At 41.1% G+C, this 21,135-nt stretch overlaps 1 protein-coding gene across 1 annotated transcript in view; it reads right to left on the bottom strand.

The window, feature by feature from the left end:
* svopl (SVOP-like) overlaps nt 1-20,326 on the bottom strand; it is a 101,652-nt gene extending 81,326 nt beyond the window's left edge. The window contains exon 1 of the mRNA XM_059977791.1: nt 19,392-20,326. Within this exon, the coding sequence (XP_059833774.1) occupies nt 19,392-19,443 (52 nt within the window). The 5' untranslated portion in view covers nt 19,444-20,326. The remainder of the gene's footprint in view (nt 1-19,391) is intronic.
* Between the last annotated feature and the right edge of the window lie 809 nt (nt 20,327-21,135).

Raw genomic sequence — 21,135 nt, 5'->3', positions numbered from 1 at the left:
GTGGGGTTGGGAAACAGGAGAGTCAAAGGAGAATTGATGGGCAGGTGGTTATCAGGAGGAAAACTGAGGGGAGGGATCTAAGAGCCAACATGATAACCAACATTGTCTTGTTCCAAATTCCAATGCAAGATATATGAAATTGTAGCAGAACGTAAGAAGGAAATTACCCTGGACTTTTAAAAAGGTGTTTTAATTTAAAGCAAACCACTAAATTATTAGTTGCCTATTTTATTCTATATACATTTATACTAAAGGTAACTGGCACACACAGGAGGATAACCAGGGGAATGTCCATCTGACTTCCTCACTGATAACTATTACATACATAATCTTACTGACATTTTAATTCCTGTGCATACCCTTTGTTATGTTTAGTAAGTCCAAAGCATTAAATCATTGAAAAAAACACACAAAACATGGATAACTCATGTAGGTTCTTAGTTTTTCTGTCAGGACTTTATGGTAATGTGATGACGTCTGCCATTCATGTACTTTTACATATAACCCTTAACGAATTATGTAAACAACAAAGAATGCTTAATCCAACAATATATATTTATAACAATACTTAAATATGATATGTTACATACCAGCAGCAATGGATCACAAAATGGGTCAGGTTTTGATGTTAAAACCACTATCTTTATTAGTATCTACACATAATATAGTAAATTTAAAGAAATAAACAGAAGTTAACAGTGGTGTGTGTGTGTGTGTGTGTGTGTGTGTGTGTGTGTGTGTGTGTCTCCCAAACGATCAAGCTTAGGAACAGTTCTTAAAGTCTTAAGATGGCAAACTAGAAAAGCTCCAGTAATCCACGAAATGAATAAAGGGACAGATCTGTAAATCCATTTTAAAATGTAGTGAGGAGACGATTACGAAAAATTCCACAGGTTCCACGCTGGGAAAATGAAGTAACAGTCACTGAAGATCTTATCCGTCGAGTCGTTCCAAAATCCACGTAGAAATACCACAAGGTGACAGTCACAGAATATCTCTTTGCATAAGTGGTTACCACATGACACACCCGAATCCAGGTAAGGGTTAACAAAAGTGGTGACCGCAGGATACTCCAACAAAATTCTCATATGGATCATACAAAGTGACAGTCACTCATCCAATGCACTGTGTGCCATTAATCAACCCAATCTTGGGCATGGGAAAGTATCAGACTTCACCCATATCATAGCAAACTACTGCCAGCAGCTTGCAGTCCAAACTTCCTCTCTCGCTCTCTCTTTACTGAAAGTCCCGGCCGTATGTTACAGTTTGTTATACTGAGGTCAGAGTCCCACCTCATTCAAGCATTTTTAAAGTGACACCCACAGTACGAAACAGTGATCACATAAAAGATTGAAATATTAAACACACAACACTCCTCCCTGCTTAACTATATACTTCTACTCGATGTAGAACGCATCTTAACCAAATACACTGTATACTGTATAATAGAACTACTGAAGAGACATCCACAGCACAGTAAATTATAAATTGTCCTATGCAGGCCTAAAGATTTAATTGCTGTGGAGGATTTCTTACTCTTGTGGATAACGTCGTTCCTGAAAAGTGGTGTCACTTGGCAGGTGAGACTTATGACTTAAAACAATCTCAGGTTCCAGAGCCTCCTCTATGGTGGTTTAAGGAATTGACTCTGGGACTGCAGGAAGTGGTTCTGACAGCTCTGGACACCTTTCTCCAAGGTTCTCCATCATCATTTCTATGATTAGTTGTTGTCTTGAATTCAAACTTGGACCTGTGTCCTCCAAGGGGCATCATTGCATCCATGCTCCTGCTATTAGTGGAATACCTTTCCGAGAATTGAACATGGACACCAGTGGTTGATGGCCAGTAATTAAGGTAAACTCCCTCCTATACAAATACAGGTAGAAATACTTTACGCCCCAAACCAGACTCAAGGCCTCTCTGCCAATCTGTGCGCAATTTTTCACAAGGGGATATGATGACCTTCACTTCCATCACACATAGCATGTGACGTGGCTACACCTAAACCATAACGCGAGGTATCACAGGCAAGCTTCACTGGGTGATGTGGATCATCACCATTTCTTTTATCTTTCTGAAAGCCACCTCACACAGCTTTGCCCGCTGCCATTTCTTCCCGTACTGTAGCAACAAGCTCTAGGGGCAGAGCACAGTAGCCAGGTTTGGTAAGAACTTGTTACAGTAATTGATAAATCCTAAAAAGGGCTGCAAATGTGACATTTCCTTTTGGCCTTGAGGAACCCACCACTTTTCTCACCACAATTGTGTAAATCTTATGTGTCAATGGTGTGACCACAGTAAGTGTTGTAGGCTTAAAAAGTCACACTTGTTGTGTCATGCTTGGAGCCCATAACCTTCTAATCTTTTTAACACTGTCTTGATGTTATTTTTGTCATCCTTACTGATAACAATGATGTCATCCAGGTAACATGAGTACCTGTGCAGTCTTGCAGCACCTGGTCCATAGCTTCTGACAGAGTGCAGGTGCAGATGCTAATCAAAAAGGAGCCTATTATAGTGATAAAGCCCTCATTGGGTGTTTATGATGAGAAACACTTGGGAGCCTTCTTCCATCTCCACCTGCACTTAGGTCTCATGTAAATCCACTTGCTGAAGTGTTTCCCTCCAGAAATTTGCAACAATATTCCCTATTCTGGGCAGAAGGTATTGATCTAATTTTACCACATATGAGCCCATGTGGCATGTTGGTTGTTGTACTTCACTGTAACAAATTTCATTCTCACAGGAGTTATCTTTTCTCCAGTGTAAATTTTGTTGGATATCTGCAAGCTACAGTTCAGTATCTTTGAAATGCCATCCATTGTGGGAAGACTGTAATAGCGGAGCCAGTGCCCAATTCCATTTTAATTAATTTGCCATTCACTTCTGGTGTAAGCCATACTGCTTGTTTGTTGTTTGTTTTCACATTGTAACTTTCAAGGCTATCCAGTGCTGTTTTTGAAACTGCAACTTGACTTTTTATTTTTTTCTCTTCCCTGTACAGTCCATTTATTTCTGTCTGCCTGACATGCTATTTGTATGTAGCATACTTTGCTGCATTTTCGACAAGTTTCACCTTTAAATCTGTATTGGTTTGGTGCAAGTAATGAGCCCAGCCACAACAATAACACAATTTGTCCAGCCAGGCAGGTTTCTGTTTAGATGTTGCAATTTTGTTCATGCTCTCCTACTTACTGGACTGCAACTTATTTGCATCTCTGTCAACCTTTTCCATTGATACAGTGATTTCAACCGTCCTTTTAAATATGAGTTGTGCTTTAGTTAGGAGCTATTTTTAATGCTTTCTTGTAAGATTCTATGAACTAAACAATCTTTCAGTGCATCATTAAGCCCATCACCAAAATGACAATGTTTGGGTAACTTCTTCAATTCAGCCACATTTGCTGAAATGGACACCCCTTCTTTATGAAACCTAGAAGTGTTGTTCAATCAACAATGGTTGCGGTTCTAAATGTTTCTGCATTACTTTCATGATATCAGCAAAGATCATTTTGTCTGGTTTGGTTGGAGCAGTTAAACTTCTAAGCACCTGTGTACACTTCCATATAATGCTCTCAGCAGAACTGGTACTTGCTCTCATTGGCTATTCCATTTGCTTCAATATACTGCTCAGTTTGTTCCATATACAGCAGCCAGTTATCAGTTGTGCAATTGAATGTCTCTGTCTTTCCAAAATAGTTAGCCATTTCTGCTTTTTAAAAATTTATTAGCATTCACTACTCACTGTTTAAGAGCCTTTGAATTTGATCTTTTTCTGCCTTTTCCCCCCAACTTGACCGCCTCCTTTTCTGAAGAAGGATGTGCTGTGCTTTTTTAAAACTCATACATCACCCTGCACTTTTTCAACATGAGAGCCTTGCTGTGCTTCAACAGGTAGGTAATATTCTCGCATTCAATTTAAAACCTAGTCACACTATTGTTTGTAACACCAAAACATAAAACTAACTGAAAGAAAAACACGGAGCCCAGATCGCGCTCTTAGTTTTGTTTTTAGCAATTATGTTGTGGTGGCATGATGACGTATGCCATTCACGTACTTTTACATATAACCATAATGAATGATGTAAACAACAGAGGGCTTAATTAAACAATATATTTACAATATTACTGTAATATTAAATACACAACAATCCTGCCTCAAAATTCCCTTGTGAAGTTGCACAACCATGTGCCACTCTGTGGTACAGGCAGGTACTGCACCCTTAGATGTCCTCGATAGTGGGGAAGCTAGTGCTCACATTGGAGCTGACTGAGATTAGAAACCTCTGCAGCTTTTGCCTATACTGGGGACTGATACCTCTATACCAAACTGTGATATAACCAGTTAGAATACTCTCCATGGTACAGCTGCAGATATTTGCTAGAGACTATGATGACATCAGAATCAGAATTAGGTTTAATATTACTGACATAAGTTGTGAAATTGGTTAAATTCACAGCAGCAGTATAATGAAATATGTAATAAATATAGAGAAAAAACTGAATTACAGTTATATCATTATTACAGTTATTAAATCGTTAAGTTAAAATAAGTAGTGCAAAACAAACAGAAATAAAAAGTAGTGAGGGAGTGTTCACGGGTTCAATGTCCATTTAGAAACTGAAGGGTGTGTGTCTTCAGGCTTCTGTACCACCTTCCTGATGGTAACAATGAGAAGGGAGCATGTCCTGGGTGGTGCAGGTCCTTAATAATGGATACTGCCTTCCTAAGGCACTGCTCCTTGAAGATGTCTTGGATACTACGGAGGCTAGTACCCATGATGGAACTGACTAATTTTACAAGTTTCTGCAACCTACTTCAATCTTGTGCAGGAGTTCCCCACATAACCAAGAATACACTCCACAGTACATTTGTAGAAGATTTCAAGTGTTTTAATTGACAACCAAATCTCCTCAAACTCCTAATGAAATATAGCCACTGTCTTCATTGCTGCATCGATATGTTGCATCCAGGTTAGGTCCTCAGAGATATTGACACCCAGGATCATGAAATTGCTCCACTTCTGCTTCTTCTATCAGGATTGTTTTGTGTTCCCTCATCTTACCCTTTCTAAAGCCCACAATTAGCTTTGTAGTCTTGCTGACGTTGAGTGCAATGTTGCTGCTGAAACATCACTCACCTAACTGGTATTTCTCGCTCCTATATGCCCTTCCGTCACCATCTGAAATTCTGCCGACACTGGTCGTGTCACCAGGAAATTTATAGATGGTATTAAAACTGCTCCTAGGCACACAGTCGTGGGTGTAGAGAGAGTAGAGCATTGGGCTAAGTAGCCACCCCTGTGGTGCACCAACTTTGATTGTGAGGTGGAGACGTTATTTCCAATCTGCATAGATTGTGGTCTTCCGGTTAGGAAGTCGAGTATTCAGTTGCAGAGGGAGGTACAGAGGCCCAGGATCTGTTGCTTTCCAATCAGGGCTATAGGAGTGATGGTGTTAAACACTGAGCTATAGTAAACAAACAGCATCCTGACAGAGGTAATAGCATAGTCCAGGTGACCTAAGTCCACGTGAAGAGCCATTGAGATCACGTCAGCTGTAGACCTATTGTGGCAGTTGGCAAATTGCAGTGGGTCCACGTCTTTCCAGAGATAGCTGTTGATTCTAGCAATGACCAACCTCTCAAGGCATTTCATCACCATAGATGTGAGAGCTAAAGGGCGATAGTCATTATGGCAGTTCACGCTGCTCTTCTTGGGCACTGGTATGACTGTTGCTTGTTTGAAATACGTGGGAACTTCCCACTGGAGCAGTGAGAGACTGAAGGTGTCTTTGAATACCCCCACCAGTTGGTTGGCACAAGTTTTCAGAGCCTTACCAGGTTCTCCATCGGGCCCTGCCACCCTGTGAGGGTTCACCCTCTTGAAAGAGTCTGACGTTGGCCTCCGAGGCAGAGATCACAGTGTTACTGGATGCTGCAGGGATCTTCATAGCTGTGGTTTTATTCTCCCTTTCAAAGTGAGCATAAAAGGTGTTGAGCTTGTCTGGTGGTGAGGTATCATTGCCATTCATGATGTTAGGTTTTGCTTTGTAGGAAGTAACAGTCTGCAGAACCTGTCAGTGTTGACGTGCATCCGATGTCACCTCCAACTTCTCTTGGAACTGTTTCCTGGCTCTTGAAATAGCCCTCCACAAGTCATACCCAGTTTGCTTGTACAGACCTGGGGCACCCCAGACTTAAATGCCACAGATCTAGCCCTCAGCAGACTATGAACCTCCTGTTTCATCTACAGCTTTTGGCTTGGGAATGTACAATAACAAATTTCCTCAAGCACCTAATGAAATATAGCTGCTGGCACAACTTCTTCATAAATGCATCAATATGTTGGGCCCGGGGTAGATCTTCAGAGATGTTGACAGCCAGTAACCTGAAAATGCTCACTGCTGACTCCTCGATGAGAGCTGGTGTATATTCCCTCACCTTCACCTGGGGAAATTTGTTCACATATCCTTTAAATTAATCTGTAGGATATTGTGCAGATGGCATGGCTGGCATCTTCGCACTGCCCTGAGATGCCCAGTCTTAGAGGCATAAAGGAGGACAGGGATCACTGCTGTATGTTCACGGGCTTTGCGCCAAGTCTGATGTCTCGAACATCAGTTGAACCTTTTCCTCAATGCTGTGCATTGAAGGTCGTGGTGAATCCATCTTCTGCATCTGCAATCACCGAGAGGTGATGCCCATAGAATGGAGAGTGGTCCTTGTTTCCAGATTCTTCTTTTGAACTTGCATTGTAGGAGGGTGGGGTGTTGCAGTTGGATCAGGTTGGTATAGGACGCTGGTCTTGTGGATGTTGCAGTAAAGCTCATCCTCTCGTAGCGAAAGTATCTACAGGTGTTAGAGCTCAGCCTCTAAATGTCCACAAATGCAGGGGCCATTTGCATTCTGCAGCTCAGCCTTGAAGGACCAGGTGAACCTGGCTTAGATCATGTCACTACATGTTTAAAACTTTCTAAAGTTCACTCCACTTCCCCCAGAGGTTTGTTGGAAACGAGATTGAACATTGTCAAGGAAATATTGAGAAAAGTGTTGGTGTAACAATACAGTCTTCTTTGACCCTGGTTGTCTGGAGACTGCTGGTTGGCATCATTGCTTTAATGCTGCTCTGAAGCAAGCATAAGATGCAAACAAATTTCTGATAGCAGCCAGATTTAAGGATAGTGTTACACAATCCCCCCCAACTGATATTACCAAACACTTCGGTGACATAAAACAAGGCCATGTACAGTGGCTGATGATGACCCTTACATTTTACTTGGAACTAATACATGTTGAAGCCCATGTCCATTTAGATGAATCTCACTCTTTGGCTACTTGAGGAAGACAGTGTATGAGGACTCTGACAGTGCATTTCCCATTAGTCAGCAGCATGGAGACAACTTCTTTGGGGTTTCCTTCTTTGAAAACGTTCTCAGTCACATCTCTGAGGTTTACTAGAATATCCTCCTCTTCCCACTATATTGCTTTCAAAGATGAAGTATTGTTTGCATTCCCTGAGCAAGCACAGTAGCTATAATTTCAGTGGATGCACAATATTAATGCTATTGACTTTACCCAAAAAAAATGACTAATCAAACAGAAAAGGACAGCAGATCATGGAAACCTAAAAAACCCCCACAGTAAATGCTAGAAATATTCAGCAAGTAAGGCAGCATCTGTGGAGAGAGGACCTTTCATCAGCATTTACCCATTATTCGATGAGTAACATGAAAGGTCCTCTCTCCACAGATGCTCCAGTAGTTCAGCACACTTTCTTGATGTAGCTGAGAGTGAGTGCCTGGACATCAACTCATAGACAGAGGGGCAAGTTACCAAAATGAGCTACAGTGACAGCAGCAATCTGTGTGTGGAAGAGCTATCACCAATGACAAATCAGAGCTGACGTGGGTCCATTAAATGTGAGAGCCTTTCTATATACAATGCAAAGTCAGGATGGTTGCTCCAGCTGCTTCACCGAAGATTAACTTACAAATGCACAGCCTTAATTATGTTTTATAACAGGAGCAACAACATTGATTTAGTGAGGGTCTTTTCAACAAGAACAGGTAAGCGCCATGTCATTGCAAATGACGTGGACAAGGCAGGTGTTCAGGTTCAGACAGGATAGTACCTGAATCAGCCATAGCCAGATATTATCACACTGTTGCTGATCCTGCCGGCAAACTGAACTCTCTGAGCAAAAATGGCAATTACCGATGTGCTATTGTGTCTGGGTCATGATTATTGACAGACTGTTATTCCTCGGTCACGGCTTATCAGCTGATTTATTGGTTAGAATAGGGGATTTTCCAGAACCAAATGAACATCAGCATTGTCACGACTTCCTGATTGTGCTCAGTACAGTGAAGTCACTGGCCTGAAATGGACTGAGTTTTGTGGAATTACAATTCATACTCATTTGTGTTATCATGGTCTGGGGTATGTGGAGAATGGGATAGGGCTGAGGCTACGGGAGATCATTATCCAGTTGTACAGAGGTGGAGGCATGAGGAAGGATGATCTGCGTGTAACAGATATGAAGCAGGATTTCTCACTGGGATTGTGTTCTGCCAGGATGCCTTCTCCCCACGCTTATTCCTCGAAGTTGGGGACCCTGCACACCTGAGTTCTTAAATATACCCCACACGTTCAACTCTCCAGTCTCCCTAATCTAACCATTTCCCTTCCCACCCTTCTTATCCCCTATCTCTTAGTCCGTAATAACAGAGTGAATCCAGTCAGGAAGACTCTCCCCGTACGTGACCATCTGGGACACTGGAAGTATCAGGCCACCCTACATGCTGTGGGCAGCTATCCCATTTGCTGAACTACAACCCCTCTCAGAACCAGTAAAGCCATTTAAAAAAAAACACTCTCACTATCAATACCAACCGGTTGAATCAATAGTCAATGTTGAGGGACTCCCACGGACTCCAGTCACCCTCACTCACACATCACAAAAGCCCTACTCACACACCAAAGAAAATCACTGTGTACGATCCATGCTGTTGTCTCTGTAAACACCAAAAGAATACCCGTTCAGTCAGCTGCCTTCACCATCTCGGTTTAAAGGAATTCTGTAGTAAAAGGCTTCTCTTCATCTGATCTTACATACCTAATTCTTTCAACTCCCCTGTTCCCTGATCCTTGCCCCACCCCAATCAATCAGCCCCTTCTCTTATCTAATCACCCTTCCCTAATCACCAGCATTTTGGAAACCCTTCCCTCCTATCTCCCAATCTCTTCCCACATCCTCAGACAGGCACAGCGTTAACTCTGAGTGTGTTTTCACTCTTGTGACCCATTTCATTGTATGGTTTCATTTCCCACAAAGAAGAAAACCCCACATATTACCGCATGGTCTGTGTGGCACTTTGTATGCTGCATGTTTATGAAAACCCTTCTATTCATTTGATAGAGTGTTATTAAAATGTAACAACCTGAATTTCTGTCCACTACCATTGGCAAACCAGTCCTCAATGGCAGGTCAAACAGAATCTGTTGAGAACATGATTAACCACTGTCTGAATTCATTGTGGGTATGTGCAGTTCCTTTTCCCATTGGTTAGCTGCATAGTGTCCAGTTTCAAACATCCTTGGTATATAGAAAGCATATGTGGGAGTCAGTCTCCCTCTCCCTCTCTCTCCCTCTGTTTAAGGCAAGTGGTGAACATGGCCATTGGGAAGGTATGCTCTTTGCACACTTTTAAACTGTTGAATGTATATTTGTTGAATATTCAGCTTTGTAGCGTTTGTAACTTGGGGAACATGAATGTTTGGTCAAATTTTTATCATTTGTAAATTAATGATTAACATACTTATTGTAAGTCAGTGCTTTTAATGTCACTTGCTTGACTCACAAACCTGATTCAGTGTTACAAGGTGTATAGGTTAATAGGTTACATGGCTACTGTGTAGTTGATGTGTACAGTCTGGGGAAAAGTTGTTGAGAATACTGGAGAAGGAAATGCGTGTAGACTCGGTGTGCTGAAGGACCTGTTTCAAAGCCAAAGTCAAAAGTCGAAGTAATATTTATAATCAAAATATGTATTGGTTACCATATTTTGCAGTATACACAGTGGATTCCATTTTATACTTTAATTGGGCCATCACTTTAATCCAAGCAACCATTTATTTGGGAAACAGCCGGGAGTGAAAATGAAACGATTTCACTATTTCAACAAGTTAGGAACTACGAAGAATTTGAAGGTACCAAAGGTATTGACAATCATCTTGAATATTACAATAAAACTGAAGATTTGGAGGATACAGTCCTCTAATGCATTGCATTAAATTAGTCCATTTTCTGTACCAGGTGTCTGGACTGATATTGTTCATTAAAGTCAATCAAAAGATCATGGCAGCATATCCTGGATGAATTCCTCTCTTGATAACTACTAGTAAGTAATACACAGTTTTATAGCATGGTAGTAGTCTTGGCAGTGATCATATTTGTTCTGTATTTCATTTAAATACATAACTTGTTACTCACTTAAAGAGCAGTTAGTCCTTTTTATACCTTTTTAACTATTTCTGTGAAACTGGGTAATTGGGGCAACTATTTAACTGAGTCAAAAAATACTGGTCCCGATGTGTCCCAATTAAACAGAATCCACTGTATATATTTTCTATTGTAACTTAGAATTTTTATGTATTGCACTATACTGTTGTCATAAAACAACAGATTTCATGACTTATGCCAGTGATATTAAACCTGATTCTGATTCTAACTCTGAGCTACATAATGCACTGTGACAACAGCCAGCACCCCTAGTACCTGTGTCTCTCACTCCATCACCATTCAGGACAAGCAGGAGTGTGGAAATTTTCATCCTGAAATTCCCAGTCCAACAGTACATTCTCAGCTCACTGGCTTTGAAGTTCAAAAATTCAAAGTTCAGAGTAAATTTATTATTAAAGCACACATACGTCACCATATACAACCCTGAGAGCCCAATTTTAAACGCATGGATGGAAATTACAATGGACATTTACAAAATGGAGAAGATAACATCATCTGTTAATCATAAATTAGAACAATTTGATTCATACTGGGAAAAATGGTTTAACTACGTAACACCTCATAGGCCTGATTTTATTCTCACAAATCAATGAATATGTTGTAAAAAGAAATCACTCCCTACTTGTACATAGTTTTTTTCATTTTACTTGTTCTTTCTTTCCTCTCTTCTCTATAAGTGTATACGTCAAATAAATATTATGTGGAGATCTGTGGCAAATATGAATATATGATATATGTGTACAGTATCTGAAATACATCTCATGGAAATGTTTGTTTGATGGTGAACTTTAATAAAAAACAAATTACAAAAAAAAAAGAAAACAATTCAGCACGCCACACAAGCATACACAATTCTGTTAAGTATATACCACTGAACTTAAATGAAAGCACAACACCGAAAAATGAAGAAATTATTACTACTGAAGAATAACTTAACCAATAGAAGAATACGTTCTCCTTATGTAAGACATCCCCAGAGCAGACTTGATATCAACAAGGAAGCATTGAAAACTTTGCTCAATGTTGGAGACCTCCTCCCAAAAACAGAAGGGTTCCTTAAACATTAACATTAACACAAAAAATTATCAACAATACATAGTAAAAGACCAACAAATTCAAGACAATAAAGGCAGAAAATGCCAAGAAAAACCAGAAAGAATCCAACACATTACAGGATCCTGCAGCAGTTTAACTCAGTCTGATTACTTACATAAGCACAATCAAGTGGCAAACATCATTCACCAAAATCTTGCTTTAAAACACAAACTCATAAAAGACAACATAACTTACTGTAAATACAAGCCATTCCAAACTCACATACAGAAATCAATAAAGTGAAAAACACCAGAAATATATCAAATTAAAAGAGGAAATCAAAAGACTATGGAACTTGAACAGGGTATCCATTGTCTCAATAATGATATCTACAATTGGCATCATCCCAAACGCACTACACAATAGCATTAAACAATTAGGTCTACACGGCAATATCTATGTAAATCTTCAGAAAGCCACAATACTAAACATCACTAGAATAGTCTGGAAGTTCCTAGCAATTGAGTAATGAGTGTGCTTGGCTATAACCATACCTCAGGTTTTACCAGCTTGAATTGAGAAAAAATAATAATGATAAATAAGCAATAAATATCGAGAACATGAGATGAAGAGTCCGTGAAAGTGAGTCCAGAGGTTGTGGGAACAGGTCAGTAATGGAGCGAGTGAAGTTGAGTAAAGTTATGGAGTCATAGAGTCATAACAAAGTACAACACAGAAATTGGTCCTTCAGCCCATCTAGTCTATACCAAAATCATTTAAGCTATCTACTCTGATAGACCTGCACTGGGCCCATAGCCCACCATGCCCCTACAATCCATGTACCTATCCAAACTTAGCTTAAATGTTGAAACTGAGCTCACATGCACCACTTCTGCTGGTAGCTCATTCCACATTCTCACAACACTCTGAGTGAAGGAGATTCCTTCTTGTTTCCCCTTAAACTTTTCATCTTTCACCCTTAACCCATGACTCTGGTTGTAGTCCCCAACCACAACCTCAGTGGAAATAAGCCTGCATGCATTTACTTTATCTATAACCCTCATAACTTTGTATACATATCAAATTTCCCTCAATCTTATGCATTCTAAGGAATTGAAATCCTAACCTGTTCAATCCTTCCTCAAAACACAAGTTCTACAGACCCTGCAATATAAACTTTCTCTGTACCCTTTCAACTTTATCTATATCTTTCCTGTAAATAGGTGACCGAAACAACACACAATACTCCAAAATAGGCCTCAGCAACATTGTATACAACTTCAACATAACATCCCATATCCTATACTCAAAGCATTCATTTATGAAGACCAATATGCTTTATTTACAACCCTATCTACCTGTGACATCACTTTCAATGAATTATGGACCTGTACTCCCAGATCCCTAAGTTCTACCACACTTCTCAGTGCCCTGCATTCACTGTGTAAGACCTACCCTGGTTGGTCTTAACCAAAGTGCAACACCACACACTTGTCTGCATTAAATTCCATCTGCCATTTTTCAAGCTGATCTGAATATCTCTGCAAGCCATGATGTCCTTCCTCGCTGTTCACTACACCCCTAGTCTTGCTGTCATCTACAAGTTTGTTGATCCAGTAAATTCCATTATCATCCAGTTCATTGACATGGATGACAAACAACAATGGCCCCAGCACTGATTCCCGCAGCACTTCACTTTGTCCCAGACCTCCAGTCAGAGGTGAAACCACCCCCTGGCTTTTCTCATAAAACTGAAGTCTCATCCAATTCACTACCTCATATCGAATGCCAAGCAACTCAATCTTCTTGACCAACCTCCCATGCGGGACCTTGTCAAATGCTTTGTTAAAGTCCATGTAGTTATTCCCTCTGATTTAGGACCTTGATGGTTGAGAGGTAAAACTTCTCCTGAACCTGGTGGTGAGAATCTTGAGGCTCCTAGACCTTCCTCTTGATGGCAGCATTGAGAAGAGAGCACGACCAGTGCGGTGGGAGTCCCTGATGATGGATGTTGCTCTCCTGCGATAACGCTCTGTGTCGACATGCTCAGTGGTGGGGAGACCTTTATCCGTGATGGACTGGGCTGGAACCACTACTTCCTGTACTATTTTCCATTCAACTCTCAACCACACACCTATAGAAGTTTGTCAAAGTTTTAGATGTCATGCCAGCAACAAAGAGTGGCAGCTGAACAAACCTTGACAGAATCAAACTAGGGAAGAACACTAAATATGAGCCTTGTCAACTGTAGCTCTGTGTTGAGAATGAATTTGTTTGGGGATATGAAACTTTAGACCATGGATTAAAAAAAAAACTGGGTAGGGGCAATAATTACTCAAGAATGCAATGAACAGGAGCAACAGACAAACAGTAAAAGTCCAAAGTAAATTTGATTATCAAAGTACATATAAGTCACTATACGCAACCCTGAGATTCATTTTCTTGTGGGCATACTCAGCAAATCTATAGAATAGTAACTTTAACATGATCAATAAAAGATCAACTAGAGTGCAGAAGACAACAAACTGCAAATGCAAATATAAATAAATAGCAATAAATAACCAGAGCATGAAATAACAAGAAAAAGAGTCTTTAAAATGAGATAATTGGTTGTAGGAACATCTCATAGGATGAGCAAGTGTGTGTCGATATCCCCTTTGTTCAAGAGCCTGATGGCTTAGGAACTATTCTTGGTGCTAGTCCTGAGGCTCTTGTACCTTCTACCTGATGGCAACTGTGAGAAGACAGCATGACCTAGGTGGTGAGGATCTCTGATGATGAATGCTGTTTTCCATAAGACCATAAGATATAGGAGCAGAATTAGGCCATTTGGCCCATCGAGTCTGCTCGGCCATTTTAACATGGCTGATCCAATTTTCCTCTCAATTCAATCTCCTGCCTTCTTCCCGTATCCCTTCATGCCCTGACCAATCATGAACTTATCAACCTCTGCCTTAAATATACATAAAGACTTGGCCTCCACAGCTAACTGTGGCAAAGAATTCCACAGATTCACCACTCTCTGGCTAAAGAATTTCCTCCTCATTTCCATTCTTAAAAGACACCCCTCTATTCTGAGTCAGTGTCCTCTTGTCAGACTCTCCCACCATAAGAAACATCCTCTCCACATACACTCTTTCAAAGTGGTTCTCCATTCAATAGGTTTCAATTAGGTCACCTCTCATCCTTTTGAATTCTAGTGAATACAAGCCCAGAGCCTTCAAATGCTCTTCATATGACAAGCCTTTCAATCCTGGAATCATTTTTCTGAACCTCCTTTGAACCCTCTCCAGTTTTGCCATGTCCTTTCTAAGAGGCCCAGGACTGCTCGTTATACTCCAATGAGGGTTACCAGTGCTTTATAATGTCTCAACATTACATCCTTGCTTTTATACTGTAGTTCTCTTGAAATTTATGTGAACATTACATTTGCCTTCCTCACCACAAACTCAACCTGCAAGTTAACCTTACGGGAATCCTGAACAAGGACCCCAGTCCTTTTGTCCTCAGATTTTTGTATCTTCTCTTCATTTAGAAAATAGTCAATGCTTTAATTTCTTCTACCAAAGTGCATGGCCATGCACTTCCCAGCACTGTATTCCATCTGCCATTCCTCTTCCCATTCTCCTAGTCTGTTGAATTCTTCTACAGCTTATCTACAAAACAACCCACCTCTCCACCCATCTTCATATTGTCTGCAAACTTTGCAACAGAACCATCAGTTCCATCATCCAAATTATTGACATATAATGTAAAAAAAATCAGTGCCAACACAGACCCTTGTGGAACACCACTAGTCACCGGCAGCTTTGCACCTTGTCAAAGTCCTCTGAAAATCCAAGAATACAACATCAACCAATTCTCCTTTGTCTATTCTGTTTGTTGTTTCTTCAAAGAATTCCAACATGGTTTCCTTGAGGAAAACATGCTGACTACGGGTTATTTTATCATGTGCCATGAAGTACTTTGACACCTCATCCTTAAAAATTGACTCCAACATCTTTCCAACCACTGAGGTCAGACTAACCGGCCTACAGTATCCTTTCTTCTGCCTCTCTCTCTTCTTGAAGAGTGGAGTGAGATTTGCAATTTTCCAGTCTTCCAGAACCATTCCAGAATCTAGTGATTCTTGAAAGATCATTACCAATGCCCCCACAATTTCTTCAGCCACCTCTTTCAGAACTCTGAGGTGAATGCCATCTGGTCCAGGTGACTTATTTACCTTCAGACCATTCAGTTGCCCAAGAACCTTCTCTCATATTATAATAACTTCACACACTTCATACCACAACACCTGAAACTTCCACCATAACACTAGTGTCTTCCACACCAAAGACTGATGCAAAATACTTATTCAATTTGTCTGTTATTTCATTGCCCCCCATTACTACCTCTCCAGCATCACTTTTAGCGGTCTGATGTCCATCCTCACCTCTCTTTTACACTTTATGTATCTGAAGAAACTTTTGTATTCTCTTTAATACTATTAGCTCTCTTACTTTCGTATTCCACCTTTTCCTTCGTAATGTCTTTTTAGATGCCTTCTGTTGGTTTTAAAGGCTTCTCAATCCTCTAACTTACACAAATTTTTGCTCTACTATATGCCCTCTCTTGGCTTTTATGTTGGCTTTTATTCTCTTGTTAGTCATGGTTGTGTCATCTTTCCTATAGAAGACTTCTTCCTCTTTGTGATGAATATATCCTGTGCCTTCTGAATTGCTTCCAGAAATTCCAGCCATTGCTGCTTTGCCGTCATTCCTGCCAGTGTTTTATTCCAATCAATTCTGGCTATCTCCTCTCTCATGCCTCTGTAATTCCCTTTAATCAACTGTAATACAGGTACATTTGACTTTAGCTTCCTCTTCTCAAATTTCAGGGTGAATTCAATCATATTATGAAGACTTGTGCCTAAAGACTCTTTTACCTTTAGCTCTCTAATCAATTCTGGTTGATTGCTTAGCATCCAATCCAGAATAGACAATCCTCTGGTAGGCTCAACCATGAGCTGCTTTAAAAAGCCATCTCACAGGCACTCTAGATCTTCCCAATCTACCTGCATATTGAAGTCTCCCATGACTATTATTACATTGCCCTTTTGGTATGCATTTTCTACCTCCTGTTGTAACTTGTAGGCCACATCCTTACTACTGGTTTGGGGTCTGCATATAACTCTCATAAGGGTCTTCTTTCCTTGCACTTTCTTAGCTCTATCCACAATGATTCAACATCTTCTAACCCTACGTCACCTCTTTCTAATGATTTGATTTCATTTTTTAGCAACAGAGCAATGCCACCCCTTCTTGTTTCCTGCCTGTCCTTTCAATACAACGTGTATCCTTGGATGTTAAGCTCCCAGCTATAATCTTCTTTCAACCACAATTCAGCGATGACGACAACATCACACACGCCAATCTGTAACTGTGCTACAAGTTCAGCTACTTTTATTCCGTACACTGTGCACATTCAAATATAACACCTTCAGTTCTATATTCACCCTTTTTGATTTTGTCCACCTTTTACATTGCAACTCATCCTGTTGACTGCAATTTTGTCCTATCATCAGCCTCTCCTTGCTTGGAGTCTCACCACACATTGCCTCTGCTTGTAAACCAACTACCTCATCTTCAGCACTATCACTCCAGTTCCCATCCCCTGAACCTGAGGGGGTCCAATATCCTTACAGGCAGGTTGGCTAGAGTTGTTTGGGTGGGTTTAAACTAATTTGGCAGGGGATCCCCTGCCAAATTAGTTTAAACCCACCCAAACAACTCTAGCCAACCTGCCTGTAAGGATATTGGACCCCCTAGAAGACACCCCAATGATCCATAAATCTGAACCCCTGTCCCTTGCACCTGTTCTGCAGCCAAGCATTTGCCTGCCAAATCATCCTATTCTTACCCTCACCAGAATGTGGCACAAGCATCTATCCAGAAATCACTGCCCTGGAGATCCTGTTTCTTAGCTTTCTACCTAACTCCCCATTCTGTAACTCTTTAGGACCTCCTCACCATGTCCACCTATGTCATTGTTGCCATTATAGAACATAGAAATCTACAGCACATTACAGGCCCTTTGGTCCACAATGACTTTAGCTTCTCCTTATCAAATTTCAGAGTGAATTTGATCATATAATGATCACTCTTCCCCGAAGGGTTCTTTTACCTTAAGCTCTCCAATTCTGGTTCATTGCACAACTTCCATCAGGGTCTTTTTACCCTTAGCTCTATCCACAATGACTGGACTTCTTCCAACCCTATGTCACCTCTTTCAAATGATTTGATTTCAGTTTGATTTACCAATAGAGCAATGTAACCCAGCTACCTTCCTGCCTACCCTTTCGATATGATGTGTATCCTTGGACATTAAGCTCCTAGCCATCATCTTTCAGCCAAAGATTTCCTACACAGTCCTTCATGTAGATGTGCTCAATGCTCCATACACGATGTTCTGGGTGAATCCACTATGTTTTGCATGATTTTCAGTTCAAAGACTTAGGTGTTTCCACAGCAGGTGGTGAAGGAGCCAGTCAATACACTCTCCGGTACGCATCTGTAGCTAACTCCCTCCACCTCTGATCCTCCGTTGAGGACTGGCTCATGGACCTCAAAAGAAAAAGATGCCATACCGCATTTGCAAAACAAACTGAACACTGAACGGGTTGCACGTGGGAAGAGAGAATCCTTTGTTGTAACCTATTTGCAAAACAAACTAGACATTCAACAGATTGCATGTGGAAAGAGAGAATCATTTGTTGTACCGCACTTAGAAAACAAACCAGACACTGAAAGGTTTGCATGTGGGGGAAAAAAAGGAGAATCTTTTGTCTTAAAAAACACAAAATGCTGGCAGAACTCAGCAGGCCAGACAGCATCTATGGGAGGAGAAACGATGTTTCCGGCCGAAACCCTTCATCAGGAGTGAAGTAACATGGGATGGTCGAGGGGGGATAAGAAGTGGGGGGAGGGATGAAGTAGAGAGCTGGGAAGTGATAGGCTGGAGGGAAACGGGCTAGGAGGAAGTTGGAGAATCCTTTGTCTTACCTCATTTCCAAAACAAATCAGACACTGAAAGCTTTGCAAGAAGAAAGACTGGAATTTAAGTCACACCTTATCTTTGAATGCCAAGTCTGTATTCATATCTGCTATCGAGTTGCAATCTGAATTCAGGACATGTATTGTGTGTGTGGGGGTGGGGGTGGGGGTGGGGGTGGGGGTGGGGGTGGGGGGGGGGGAATTGGAAGCCCGTCTGCCTTTTTCTTGGCGTACACCTGAGTAACAGCGGTAAGGAAGTACAGGATTGATCAGTCCAGCCAAGCAGAGCAATAAGATCAAGCCAGTATGTGTTTACAGTTACTTGTTAGCCTCTGATCAACCGCACGACTGCATTTGGAGGATCTGCTTATTAGATCACTACTTAGTGAGAGGTCGGAGGAACCAGATCAATTAAAGAGACCGTCTGAATGCTGATTTTGCACCGTGCTCGGAACAACATCCAACCTGCTATTCAAAGAAAAACGACAGATGCACCATTGGCCACAGAACCTACGTTTTTTTTTCAAGGTTTCCGAAGCCTGGCGTGAGTCGATTACCATACTGAGTTTAGTTGCTCCACAGCCCAGTTGCGCTGTTTATTGTGCGATTTGATTGTTTTCGTTCCTTGTTCCACTGACGCCAGAGTTTCTCTGACAAAAACAAGCTTGTCGCCTGTCCCTGGACTAACGGCTTTGGTTCCAGCGCAACTCACAGCGAGTCACACCTGTACTCGCTTGTGCATATTAACTCCGCACGGTAACCGCTGCGTGAACGCAATTTTTGCAGCCGTGTACCATACCTTGGATCTTACAATTGTCGAATTCCTTATACTCCTGCATCGACACGTCCATGATTCCACACAGTGCCACTTGGAAAGTCAGCAGAGAATAAACACTTCAAGTGAACGGGTGATTGGCTGGCGGCTGGCGATCCTCCTGACGGAGTACGACAGGCGGTTAAGGGGGCATATACAGAGAAAGCCACATTTCCTTGATCTTTGTAAAGGAACTTGATGCGATTCGTGAAAGTCTGTAAAGGTAACTGGACACAAGAGCTCCGGAATTTGCTCGATGTGAGGTACAAAGCAGGAATTCCACCGCCATCCTTAACTTGGAGTAGCAACTGGTGGTTCAGTGCGCTGTCCTGTTACACGGAATGAGGGTGGAGACTGGGTGGGCTGTCAGTAGGAAGCAAGTTGGGTGGGAGATGTGGTGTGAAAGGCGGTTGAGCTCCAGCGGGTAAAGCGTATTTGAATGCGAGGGTTTGTTAGGATAAAGTCCGTGTGAAGAGTGGGGCAACGAGAAGCAAACAAGAGAAAATCGACAGACGCTGGAAATCCGGCCCAAAACGTCGACTGTACTTTTTTTCCATAGATGCTGCTCGACCAAACTGAGTTCCTCCGGCACTTTTGCGTGTGTTGCTAGGGTAACGAGACGGATGGGGTATGCTAGATTAAAGAGATTGCGTGTGAAATGGAGAATTGGTTTTGGTTGAAATATTGTGCATCGAACTAATTGGTATTCAAAGGTCAGTGGTTTGTGACAATGGAGGGGAAGTGTTTTTTTATGGGAAGTACTGGGAAGCCTGTATCAATCACAGTCCCCATTCCTTCCCCTTCTGTATTCCATCGACTGTAGCCGGTGCAGCACTAGTTATTGTCATATACCAATTGTCATTGTTATAGTTATTGTCATTGTAATCCCGTTCAATAAAGTACTTTGCAAGCCCGTTCCTTTATCCTGCCTCAGTTAATTTCCACATTAACCTTACCCATCACAATCCTATCTGACATCATTTGATATTTTTGGCAATTTTTTTAGACAATAATTTTTTTAATCCAAACAGGGGAAGGAGGGCATGCATGGTTTGATATGGTATTGGTATATAATTGTCACATGGACTGCGATAGCTGATTGTTTGCATACCACCAAGGGAGATCATGCTATACCCAAGACTGTTAGAGTGTATTATGCAGTTAGGTTATTATGTTAATATTAAAATTAGGTTATTATATTAATATTCACTTCAGCAACCAATCTTTAGACCTGAATGTGGATTTTAGATTAAATTTAAAATGCAGCCCTGGACAACAGTTTCCTGGGGCTGCGGACATCAGTTAATTGAAAACCACACAGTGCAGATTAACATTCATTTTGGGTGTCTGGAGTGTGGGTGTGAAGATGGAGGTGTGAATATTATATGTAATTCAAAGAAAGCATTGTAAATACATTGTAACTATAGAATTGTCCTGCCACTACCTTTGATCTTTAGCATATAAAATATCATGTAATATTGGGTGAAACAGGCCTCTTCTACCGAGTGTCTCATTTTGTTGAATAAAACACTTCTGTATCCACTAGCTTCAATGTTTCTCCAGTGACTTTGTTCACATTACAATACCAATTACACTGAAGTAGTATGAAGAAAAACCACCTTCAGAATACAGTGTTGTAGCTACAGACAACGTACAGTGATATACAAGGGCCTTAATAGGTTAGATTGGTTGATGAAGAGCTCATCGTTTACATATGAGAGGATCACTC

The sequence above is a fragment of the Hypanus sabinus genome, chromosome 8 (genome assembly GCF_030144855.1).
Source record: "Hypanus sabinus isolate sHypSab1 chromosome 8, sHypSab1.hap1, whole genome shotgun sequence".
Lineage (NCBI taxonomy): Eukaryota > Metazoa > Chordata > Chondrichthyes > Myliobatiformes > Dasyatidae > Hypanus > Hypanus sabinus.
Note: the sequence above shows the minus strand (reverse complement) of the source record. Positions and strands in the feature narration are given on the sequence as shown.